Genomic DNA, 12,074 nt, shown 5'->3' with positions numbered 1-12,074 from the left:
AGAGGAGACAATGAAAATTTTATGTCATGATATTTTCAATAAAAATTAGCTACTTAACCATGCCTTTTACAATAAAACAAAACGAAAGAATAAAGTTCAAGGGAGTTTGGAAACACTACGACTAAAGACACTTTATTAGGCTCCCCCCACACTTAGGAGAAGCATTGTCCTCAATGATTCAAGATAAAAAAAAATAGAAGAGAAGGAGAGGAAGAAGAGGAGGAGGAAGAAGAAGAAGAAGAAGAAGAAGAAGAAGAAGGAGGAGGAGGAGAAGGAGGAATAAGGGAAAAGAGGAAGAGGAAAGCTCACATTTTTATCATTGAGGTCCATATGGAGGACCTTGGAGGTGAAAGTGGTGCATCATGTTCCGAAACATTTGGTTATTTTCTTCGGATATGCGGTTGCCCCTTTGGACATCATTCCTTAGTCCCATTAATTCAACACCTTGCCTTTGTTGCTCGATGCTTATCCTCTCGACCTCGGTATGCATCCATGCCCATCTCGCATTTTCATTTGTTTCTTCTTCATTATGGTCATGTGCTCTTCCTCATGGTGCAATTGTGCACCTTTCTCTTCTTTATTATGCTGTTCTATGTGCACCTGTGGGTCATCATTAACATACAACAAATTTTCTTCCACCTCGGTGTTAGTCCGAGATGAGTTAGGCAATAAAATCAAAGTGGGCACATTGAGCTTGAGTGTATAAACAAAGGGGATTCTGGTTTTTATGAAATTCATAGAGATAAGGGTTTCTATGTTTAGTCTATTGTTACCCTCGATCTTGTTTATCCCTTGATCTTCACTCACGCCTAACCGCCTAGCTATGTATGTTATGATACCACCAACTACGATTTCGCCCCTACTATCGGACCTATTTCCTATAAGGGAGAGGTAGTCAAGCAAGTAAAAACAAGTGTTAACGGGGTGGTTGTGCAGCATAGCCCAAAGCATGAAGAGTTCATCACTCCTAGTGTTCCCTAATTCACTCCTACCCCAAATAGTGCAAGCCATAACCCTTTGAAGGTACCTAAGTACGGGGTTGTGAATGTTGCTAGCTTTGTTGGTGCGTGTGTTAAACTGGTCAAGACCTGTAATTCGCTCCCAAAAGGCGGCGGGTTGATAGTCAACCAGTTTTAAATTTTGATCCCAAGAGTCGTGGATGAACCCCGCGTTTGCGAAGCCCATCTCATCACAGAAGTGTTGAAGAGACATCTCATAATCAGTATTCATAAGCCGGAAAGAAACTCTATGGTTAGGGTTATCAAAATTCAACCTATCTTTCGTAAAAACAATAGAACTTCAAAATTCATAGGTGAAATTCTCATACCCTCTTAGAGGTCTCAACATATCAATCCATTCTAACCTCTCTAGCAGATTAAACACATTGTCTTTAATTCCTAGCTTATTCAAGTCATGGTTATCAGGGTACCTGAAAGGATGTAAAGGTTTAGAGATTAGAATTTTGTACCTATCCCTTTGCTTGTTGTCCCTGAAGGTGATGCCATGATTCTTGGCTTGCGCCTTCTTCTTTGGGGGAGGTCCCCTTGATGAGCTTCCAACTTCTTTTCCACTTCTCTTTGAAGCCATTGCCTTGACCTTGCTTTTGGTGTGGTGGTGGTAATGGTTTGGGTATGGGTTGTTTTGGTGGAAAAAGGTTGGTTTAGTGATGTGGTGAAGGTTTAAGTGAGTTGTAGGGGTTGAGTTATGGAGATTGGTGAAAAATTTCTGGTTTTTGGGTTAGGTTTATGAGGGTTACGAATTTGGGTGATGTTGTTTGGATGGATGAAATTGGTTTTTGAATGGTGGGTTATGATTGGAATGGTGTTTGTGATTGATTGGGTGGAGAAATTTTGGGAATTGGTGAGATTTGGGGTGGGTGTGGAGGTTTGAGGTTGTATGGTTATGGAGGTTTTAGAGAGAAGGTTGAAGGTAGAGAGATGTTTGTGTTTGAGAGTGAAGGAAGAAGAAGGCCAAAAGGTGTGGTTATACCTACCTGGGATCGGGCACGGCCGTGCCAACATTCTGGAATGCTGGCCTGTTTTGGTGTGTCAAGGTCTGGCACGGCCGTGCCAGTATGAGCACGGGCCGTGCCAAGGTTCTGGAGGGCGAGGCTTCAAAATTTTCTGTTTTCTTGAATTCTACTCGGACAATTACCTACAAAATAATTTAAAATAACAAAAACAAAAAAATTAAAAGCAGTTAAATGTGTGGGTTGCCTCCCACGAAGCGCTTCTTTATAGTCATTAGCTTGACGTTTAAAGAAAGTGTCCATTAGAAAGGATCAAAGATGTTGTATTGTGTAGATGATGCTAAAAAGCGTTCTTGCACATCATGTTCTTTGACCATATTGCAATAATAAAGGGCGGGACCTTCCTTAATGTTTTCAAACTCAAATCCTACCATGTCTTCACTCACTTGAAAAACTGTCCTACCACTCTTAACGTCAACTATAGCACCCGCAGTAGCGAGGAAGGGTCTTCCTAGGATCATAGGGCAATCATGGTCTTCCTCGATGTCAACAACCACAAAGTCAGTTGGGATGTATATCCCTTCTATCTGAACGGGGATGTCTTCAACATATCCAGCTATTGGGATAACAGAACGGTCAGCTAACTTTAATATCATCTCGGTAGGTTTCAACTCTCCTATTCCCATCTTTTTAAAGAGGGATAGAGGCAACAAACTAACACTGGCTCCTAAATCACACAAGGCTTTGTCAACGGTCTCTTTCCCTATCACACAAGGGATGGCAAAACTACCTGGATCTCTAAGCTTTTGGGGTTGCTTCTTGATGATTGCACTACTTTCCCTAGTTAAAGCTATTGTCTCTTTGTGATCTATAGCCTTTTTCTTTGAAAAAATTTCTTTTAAAAACTTGGCGTATAGAGGCATACGAGACAAAGCTTCAGCAAAGGGAATCTTAATGCAAATCTTTTTAAGTATGTTTAAGAATTTAGCGAATTGAGCCTCCAAGTTGAGCTTAGTAAGCCTTAATGGGTTAAGGGCCTTGTTCTTATCAAGTGGTTTCTTTATCGCATCCTCCTCACCTAGAAGCTTAACACTCTCTCCCTTGACACTTTTGGCTTTAGTAATGGTCTCTTCTAACTTACTGCCCCCAAGAGAAATAGCATTGACATGGGCTTTGGGGTTTGTTTCAGGTTGACTAGGAAAGACTCCTAGTGTTTGAGAAGAGGTGGCCACTTGTTGGGCCACTTGGGAGATTTGGGTCTCAAGCATTTTGGTGTGTGTGGCGATAGAATCAACCTTGGTAGTGAGTTTGGGGAGAGAGTCGTTCAGAAATCCTGTTTGGTTTTTCAATTCTTGAAGATTTTTATTTTGATTAGCAATGCAATTTTCCAATAAAATCTCCAAACTTGATTTCTGAGCCACTCTCTGGTTGTTTGTATAGCCAGGTGGTGCTGCTTGTCCATAGGAACCTTGAGGATTTTTGTAAAAATTTTGATTTGGCCTCATTCCTTGGTTGTATTGAGCGTAATTCAGTTGCTCAATATTGGCAACACTACCTAACTGACAATCAACACCTATATGACCGGATATACCACAGACTTCACAAGGAGGGGGTGCAGAAGAAGGTGTGACAGCATTAACATTAAGTTTTTCAAATTTTTGGGTTAATGCCTCAACCTTAGCAGCAAGGTGGTTATATTCAGAGACTTCGTATATACCTGCCTCTTTCTTAGAGGGAGTAGGAGTGGTGACGGCTCTCTCGTTGGTCCATTGGTAGTGATTCTGAGCCATGTCTTCAATCAAAGCATAAGCCTCCGTATAGTTTTTGTTCATTAGAGCTCCACCTGCAGCTGCATCAACAGACATCTTAGTGGTATATGACAAGCCATTATAAAACGTGTGGACTATAAGCCACTTCTCTAGGCCATGGTGGGGACAAAGTCTAAGCATTTCCTTGAAACGCTCCCACGCCTCATAGAGAGACTCTCCATCTTTTTGATTGAAACGAGTAATTTGATCTCTAAGTTTAGCGGTTTAGATGGGGGAAAAAATCGGGCAAGGAATGCTCGCCTCATACCGTCCCATGAAGTGATGGAACCGACTTCTAGGGAATGGAACCAAGCGCTAGCTCTATCCCCTAAGGAAAAGGGAAAGAGATGAAGTCTTACGGCTTCTTGGTTCTCTTTTATGGTGTCACTGAGTCTAAGGAAGGAAGAAATATGGAGATTTGGATCCTCAGTGGGTGATCCAGAAAACTGATTTTGCTGCACCAAATTGAGTAGTGCAGGCTTGATTTCGAAGTTATTACCCGCAACCGTTGGGTACACGATAATAGCTTGTGGCTCTTCCGTTGAAGGAGTAGCATACTCTTTGAGAGTGCGTTCAGCCATAGCAGTATTATTTTGTGCCTCTCTCTTTTTCTTATGCAAAAACCTTTCGATCTCAGGAATAAATTCTCCGAGACTTTTACTTCTTCGCATAAGAAACTGAGAACCCAAGAAGTTAGTGGTAATACAAAAGAAAGAAGTAGAAGAAAAGAAGAAGAGAAGAGAGTTCTAATCACAAAGAAAGAGTTAATCAAATTAGTTTACTCCCCGGCAGCGGCGCCAAAAACTTGATGAGATAAAACCGCAAGTGCACGGTCTTACCGAAGTAGTATAAAAGAGTATCGTTCCGACAGGGAGTAGTTCAATTTAATTAACCTTTAGAGATGATTAGAAGAGAGAAGAGAATTGTAAGTTGGGGGTTTTCAAGCGTTTTGAAAGATAATAATAAAAAGAGCCTTGGGATCGTTGGTTTCATCTAAATAACAAGTCCTTCTCAAACCAAAACTATAAGCTTATAATGTTATGTTAGACCTAATTTCTCAAGACAGTTTCTCTTATATTCCTCTAGCAACCAAGCCTATTTCGCTGACTTGAATACTATTAGATTTTGGTTCTTCTAACAACCAAGCCTATTTCGCTGACTTGATTGTTATCAGTTCCCTTGAAGATCGAAACTATATGTCTCAAAGATTGCAAAGCCTATTTCGCTGACTTTGCAATCCTTGTCTAAATTCACTTGTTCGAATATCAAAGCTCCACTTTCGTTTTATGAATTGATATTTGGAATAATGGATAAACAATTATCAAACCCTCCACTTTCGTTTCCACAGTTTGATAATGGTTGATCCATGTTAAAACGGTGAATTTAGATAAGAAATTAGGGTTACGTAAGATTAAGGCTTAGAGCTTGGTTTGATTAGGATTATGTCATTTAGACTTATCCAACAATCCCAAGATAAGGAGAAGTCTACTCACTCATGTTCATCGTAGACATGGGGGAGAAGAGAGAAAGCATAAAAGTAAATGACAAGAAAGTAAAGGAAAAGAAAAGAACTTTAATTAGAAAAGCAATTGTCACTTATTGTATTCCAAGTAAAGATGAATATTTGTGATGGGTGGCTACTCTATTTATAGCATTCGATCGACTTAAAATCTAAGCTATTACATTTGGGCTAAAAATAGAGTAGCTTAAAATCTAAGCAAAAGCAGCAAAAGGCACTCTGGAGGGTGGCACGGCCGTGCCAAGCCTAGCACGGGCCGTGCCAAGCCTAGCACGGGCCGTGCCAAGCTTCTGACTTGTGGGAGACATATTTTTGTCTCTCAATCTTCGTATTTTTGCATCCAATCGGCTTCAAGTCCCTTTCTTTTGCTCCAAGATTCAATCCATCCAATATTCTTTCCTGAAATATAATAAAATGCAATTTAAAGTAAACTATCCTAAAAAGGAAATAATACTAATATAAAATTAAATAAAATCTAAATAAAACTAAACTAAAAAACATATTAAAATAGTCAATAAATGACTCATCAATTAACAGTGGAAAACCAAAAAAAAAATTATAAACATAAGTGTGTTACACTGTTTAATATGATTATATTTAGCTTGAAACAAATGATTTAGATTATACATATATGCATGGGTTGTTTTGTCTCGCACTTCCCTTTTAGGGGTATGATGATAGTGTAAACAAATGAAACAGGATACCCTATGTTCAGATTTTGTGATAAGTAATGTTGAGGAATGTTGCAAATACCCGAACAACAATAATATGAAGATAAGGATGATTATGGTTGAACAAATAATTTTAAAACGTGTAAACACATTAAGCTTTAATTCAATTTACCCTACTTTGAAATCCATTAAATGAATTGCACATTCACTTGCAGATCAATGATAGTATAAGTTAAATTTCACCAATTAATTACCTAAGTACTTAAGAAAAGATGAAATAATTTAGTAGAATTTCGGATTGAGGAATGCTAGCTTCTAACACACTCCAATTATAACTTGTCATGTCATCCACTTTCAACCATGATTTCGATTTCAATTTTAACTATTCATCTTCACCTATCAACCTTTCAACCATGATTGTCACAATCTTTCACGTTCTGGCAATTTCAACCATGTTAAAAGAAGTTTTTATACACATATTGAGAAACATCGTTTGCATAATTCTGCCAAAAAGATTTCATATCTAAATTGTTTCTCCCAAACAATGTCATTGACAACATTGAGTTGAATATATTTCCCAAATTCCCATTGAAATCTAATTTTGAACAACAATTTAGATCTGAAAAAAAATTGAACTACAACAAAAGCAGAACCCAACACAATATCAAAAACGGTATAGATCACTGGCGACGAAGACATTAACGGCCACAATAACTTCGACATAAGACTGACATATCGACGGCGGCTACAAGAGTATGAGATGAAACAAATTGAGCATCACGAGAAAGACAATAGATCTCCCAGTAAAGATGTTTTAGATACAAAGATGTCTAAGGATGCAAAACAAGGAAAGAGATCTAAAGGAACCATGGATATTGTAACAAAGTTGAAGTTTTTTTCACATAATATTCTTTCTCAGCCTTGTTTTTTATTAGACTGTGTTTGTTTCTCAAAAATAAAATAAAATCAGAGGAGTGTTGTTTCTCAACCGGTACAACTAGTAAACAAGTAAATGAATTAAAAAATTAGATGTGTTAGAGGAGTGTATTAGAGATGTGACCCTAGCATTCATTTTATTTCATTAAGTAAGTTTTAATGCTGGCTAACAAATCCCAAGCAGCCAGTAGATTTTATTTTATTTTACTTTTGACAAAACCAGTTGAATTTTGTGAACATTCGAACAAATAAGATTTTGTATCGGCATTGATCTCTATCAAGTCATCCAGTCCAATCCCAATGATTTAAGTAAAGAAACTAATATTTTACAGGGTCCACTCTGATTCAATAAAGGATCCCAAGTACATTGACCTACATTAGTTTCTGACTTCTGTATTTATAGTACTAAGATTCATCATATACACCCTGTTTAAGGTATTATGCAAAATTTCTATTTTAATTGTGTGATCAATATACACACTAGACTAGACAGCAACGCGAAGTAATCCAACACAACCTCGTCCAGCAGCTTCATGGTGTTCAGTATGATCAGCGCAATAATTGCCAACCAACAATTACCAACAGAGAATATATAACCATAAGTAAGAGTTGTTCTAACATTTAAAGTACAAAAATACAACCCAACAGAAGAAAAAAAAAGTTATCAATAGCACAGAAAAAAGAAGAGGTACTCAATAAATTCTAGGGCAAAAACATTATATACCTAGAATTAGCAAACAGAACACAAGAAAAAAGCCTTATTGAAGCTTAACCCTTTACAATCAGTTTTTTCCTTATCCAAAAATTGATATTCACCCAACATACTTGGTTACTAGCTGCTATGGCCCAATAACTTGGGTTGGGGATTGCATGGGCCAACCTGGAAGTGATGGTGATCCGGGTGGTGTTGCACTACGGCTGGGAGAGAAAAGGCTTAGCTCTACAAATGTTCCAGTTGAAGCAACACCCTTTTCCATTGTCCGAAAAGAAATTGACCCACGCTTTGTTGATTCATCTGAATATCTACCAGGACTAAGCCGAGCATTTTCCTCAACATTATCTTCCAAATGACTCTGGCTAGTGATAAGGGACACAGTATCGTTCTGATCATCATTAAACCTCCTAGTCCTAGCTTCCAAGTCTTGTAGATTTCCCAGAGCTAAACAATCTGCAACTGGACGGTACACAAGTGTGCACATGCACAACCCAGAACAACATACAAGTGCAAGAAAAGCCAAGAAAACAAAGGCTTCAAACATAAAATGCTCAGGTCCAGATAAAACAGATAAACCAAGAAAAAGAACCCTTAATGGAAGGAAACACAAAACAGAGAATAGCAATGTGTAAACCCTTTTCTGTAAACCTTTGTTGATGACTAATTTCAAAATCCGACTACCAAGCCAAAAAAGGTAGGAAGTCAGGATAATGGCAAAAAGGCCAAGAAGAACAGTACTAAGTAAAGGGTAAGTACACAGGGCGATATCATCATTCCCCCTTGCCACTGAAGAGGAGCCAGCTGTGCTTGTAAAATAATGCGGCAACTTCTTCTCAGAACCCTTATTCTTGTCTAACTGAGGTCCAACCAAAATGACAAAAAGCTGAAGAAGAAACATTGGAAGGCAATAAAGAATAATATGTGCAGATGTTCTGAGATTCCATTTTCTGCTCATAATTCCAGTCTCCAACCTCTGCAAGGGTGCACGGAGGAGAAACACAAGTGTGAGGAAGAGGCAAGGTTCTGCAAATCCCATGTTGGATACAATATAACATTTGCAAACAGTTTCCTTCCATTTTAAGTGAAGGGCACGTCTTAACAAAGTCAACCTAATAATTTCACCTAGACCCCACCAGATTACAAATAAGATGAATGCAATTCTAATAATCCAAGGACCACTAAAATAATTGAGTTGAACAAAACCTTGATTATGGATTCGAGAGCGGAAGTAGAATGAGTAAGCAATACATATCAAACCAAGAAGAATCAAGATGGCTACTAGACAAACTGTCACCACACCGAATGCTTCGGCAGCAAATCTGGACAGGGGCATTACCCGAAATACAGATTCCACGCATGCTCTCTGACAGCATGGATACCAGAAATCCTCTGGGGCTTGTGCCTTTTTTCCAATATCAATAATAATGGAGTGTGTGATTATTGAACTGAATTCAAATATGCATAAGAAACCATCAAGGGTAGATGATTACATAACATCGCATATCAAGCATCTAGCACTCTTGGATGAACTCATACCAGAAATGATCTAAGATTGATTGTCCAATTCAAACATCTAAAAACAAAAGAACAAAAATAAAATGAGAAAAGTGAAACAAAACTCATTGAACAAAATGGCTACACAGACGAAGTACAATGGCAATACAGAAAGTGAGCATGGGATTATGGGTGAAAAAGAGAGTAAGTTTAATACTAGTAAGATTTAGCATTAAGTTGAATGTATGTATACCTACTAACTACTGATTCTGATTCTTAGTGTATGAAATTGAAGATGAATAATAATTATAAATGATGATGAGTAAGTAGCAAAAACAATAATAAAGAGAAAGCATGTATGGATAAACGAACGTGCACACATTGAACAAAATGAATTCCAAATATAGGGTTAAGAAGGGTTTGATGGGAGTTGAAATCGAATCTAATCTTAATAGATGATGATGATTATAGAATAGAAGAGGAAATGCGAGTAAATAACACGTTTGATTAGGGTAGGGGAAATCGATAGATAAATCTGAATGAATAAAATAAAATTAAATAGAGAAAACGCAACGCAATAATTATTAATTAATTAATTAATTAATTAATAAAGGAAAAGAGAGCTTACAGTGGAGAAAATGTTGATCCATCAAGCAAGAGCAGCAGCAGTAGCGAGGAGAAAGGAGAATGAAAACCCTAATTCAGAGAATGGAACAACGAAGCAGAGAGAGAGAAAGAGAAAGAAGAGGTGTGTGAAAAGAAATGTTTGTTTGTGATGAATGAATGAAATGAATGAATGTGTGATGAGTGGGACTTTGTTGGTGACAGCCTGTCTCCAGCTGTATTCTCCGAACCTTCCGCTTCGTCCTCAAACCCACTTGCTTCGGTCATCTATCTTTCTTTTTTCTTTTCTTTCTTTCTCTCATCCCAACTTCCAATCTTTCTTTTTCTTTTTCTTTCTTTCTCTCTTCCCAATTTCCAAACACTTCATTTCAATCAACTTAAATATTCCCGTAATAACTTAACAATTCTAATATTTTTACCTTTTTTTTTTTTTTTTTTTACAAAAATAAATAATATTCATTCATTCAAATTGATAGACTATATCGAAACAATACAAATTCAAATTCGCTAAAAACAAAAATGATGAAACTAGTGAACAAACTCACATCATCCATGTTAATAGCATGAAACGACAAAGTATATATGCCTACAAACAGTGACGGATCCAGAAATTTCAATAAGTGTGGTCAATATTGTTTATCTTAAATATTTATACAAAATATATAAATTTATAACTAATAAAATAATTTCTTTCTTTAAAAAAAAACTAATAAAATAATGACATCATTATCATTAAGAAAAATTAGATATTACAAAAAATATTTCATCATATATTAGGCTATATAAATGTTACCATAAATCAGAGATTACCAGATATATCGTTGTCTATGAATGTTACAAAACAATAATTCAAAATTTCATATCCATACAATTAGGCATTCGATTTTTTTCACAAAATTCATAGCAAAGAAACTCCTTTCAACAATTCTCGTCGTTGCATGCAATTGTAATGTTTGAGTATTTTTTGTGCTCATTTTTAGTAATGCTAACTTCAAAAGTAAGTACAATGTTGGATAAAAAATGTTTTATAGTTTCGAGAACCTTGCTTGAAAGATTGGTCCTTTCATCTAAATTAAAAAAGTGTTTAAAAAGATCAAATTTCCATTTTTTTTCTAGTAATTTCTAGTATATTTCATCATAAGCAATTTAAAAATAAATTCAATTTTAGATTTGCATTTGTAAATTCAGTTTAAAAATAAATCCACGTGATACCTGAATTTTCTTTTAACCTTTTGGGAGCATTTTCTTTTTGTTTTAATGAAAAATCCATTTTTGAAAGTTAAACTTAAATGCCAATGTTTTCCCAATTCACTAATTCACTTTTTATAAATACAGTAGAAAGTATGAGAGTTTTACTACTATTTTAACAAATATAGTTTAAAATTAATTTACAAACATGACATTGCTTTACCTTCAATGTGTTAGTTTGGTTATGTGGGGTCAACATACAATTTAAAGTGGGGTTAAAATGCAAAATCATGCTATAATTGGTTAAAATAGAAAGCAAGGAGTGGGGTCAAGTGACCCCAATGTGATACACGTGCATCCGTGTCTGCCTACAAATATAACTAATATGATTAAAATTGATAAATTATGTCATTTCTTCAATAGTTTTGATAGTAGATGAATGTGATGGTCGATCACGTTAACACTCTTCCATAAACATTTTCCATATGTTTCCACTATGTCTCATGCAAATTAAATCTCTCATGAAGTTTCATATAATCATCACTATCAAGTGAGTGACACAAATACATTGTAACACATATGTCACATAATTTGAGTCTTTCATGTGTTGTTTATCACAATAATTTTCAACAAACCAGATCATGCTTTGCTTGCGATGATTTGGCTATTATATCCATAACCATAAGTTTGATCTTGATGCCAATTTTCTCAGTTTCCTTCATGTTAAAGGTCTTAACATATCCAATCACACATGCTGAAACAATATTGTTATGCCAAGATTTAGATATTTTATTATTTATTGTCTTGTTATATAATTTTTTTAGATACATATTTGGGTTCAACAAAGACTTGAAATTAGTTTGATTAAATCTATATAAGAATTAAGTAAAAAAAAGGCAAGAGTGTGAAAAATTCTTGAACAGAAACATGAGTAATATTATTTGATAACTTTCTATTAGATGAAACATTACATGAAAAATGAAGAAAAGAACAATATTTGGAGCGCTTCTGAAATTGACGCCAAGCTCTTGACAATCTCAAATTAATTGTTAAAATTCAAACTAGTTCGTCGAATGTGAAAACATAGACATAAAACACATCCAAATTGACCTGTTGATCTATCTGTCAGTGTCAGAACCGGAATGCCATA

The 12,074-nt window shown here is 36.1% G+C and overlaps 1 protein-coding gene and 1 non-coding gene across 2 annotated transcripts; one reads left to right on the top strand and one right to left on the bottom strand.

Moving 5' to 3' along the window:
• The first annotated feature begins 3,889 nt into the window (after positions 1-3,889).
• Positions 3,890-3,996, top strand: LOC120578739 (small nucleolar RNA R71). The gene has a single exon (XR_005644550.1). It is a non-coding gene; the product is annotated as a small nucleolar RNA R71 (small nucleolar RNA).
• Positions 3,997-7,424: 3,428 nt separating this feature from the next.
• On the bottom strand, positions 7,425-9,906 carry LOC11425117 (uncharacterized). The gene is made up of 2 exons (XM_003592828.3): positions 9,741-9,906; positions 7,425-9,191 (listed from the first exon to the last, which is right to left on the bottom strand). The coding sequence occupies exon 2, from the start codon at positions 8,949-8,951 to the stop codon at positions 7,743-7,745; it is 1,209 nt and encodes a 402-aa protein (XP_003592876.1). The 5' UTR covers positions 8,952-9,191; positions 9,741-9,906; the 3' UTR covers positions 7,425-7,742.
• Between the last annotated feature and the right edge of the window lie 2,168 nt (positions 9,907-12,074).

The sequence above is a fragment of the Medicago truncatula genome, chromosome 2 (genome assembly GCF_003473485.1).
Source record: "Medicago truncatula cultivar Jemalong A17 chromosome 2, MtrunA17r5.0-ANR, whole genome shotgun sequence".
Classification (NCBI taxonomy): Eukaryota; Viridiplantae; Streptophyta; class Magnoliopsida; order Fabales; family Fabaceae; genus Medicago; species Medicago truncatula.
This window is presented reverse-complemented; position numbering and strand designations above follow the sequence as displayed.

Coding starts and splice junctions, on each gene's coding strand:
- LOC11425117 (XM_003592828.3), bottom strand. CDS start 8,951: ATGCCCCTGTCCAGATTTGCTGCCGAAGCATTCGGTGTGGTGACAGTT.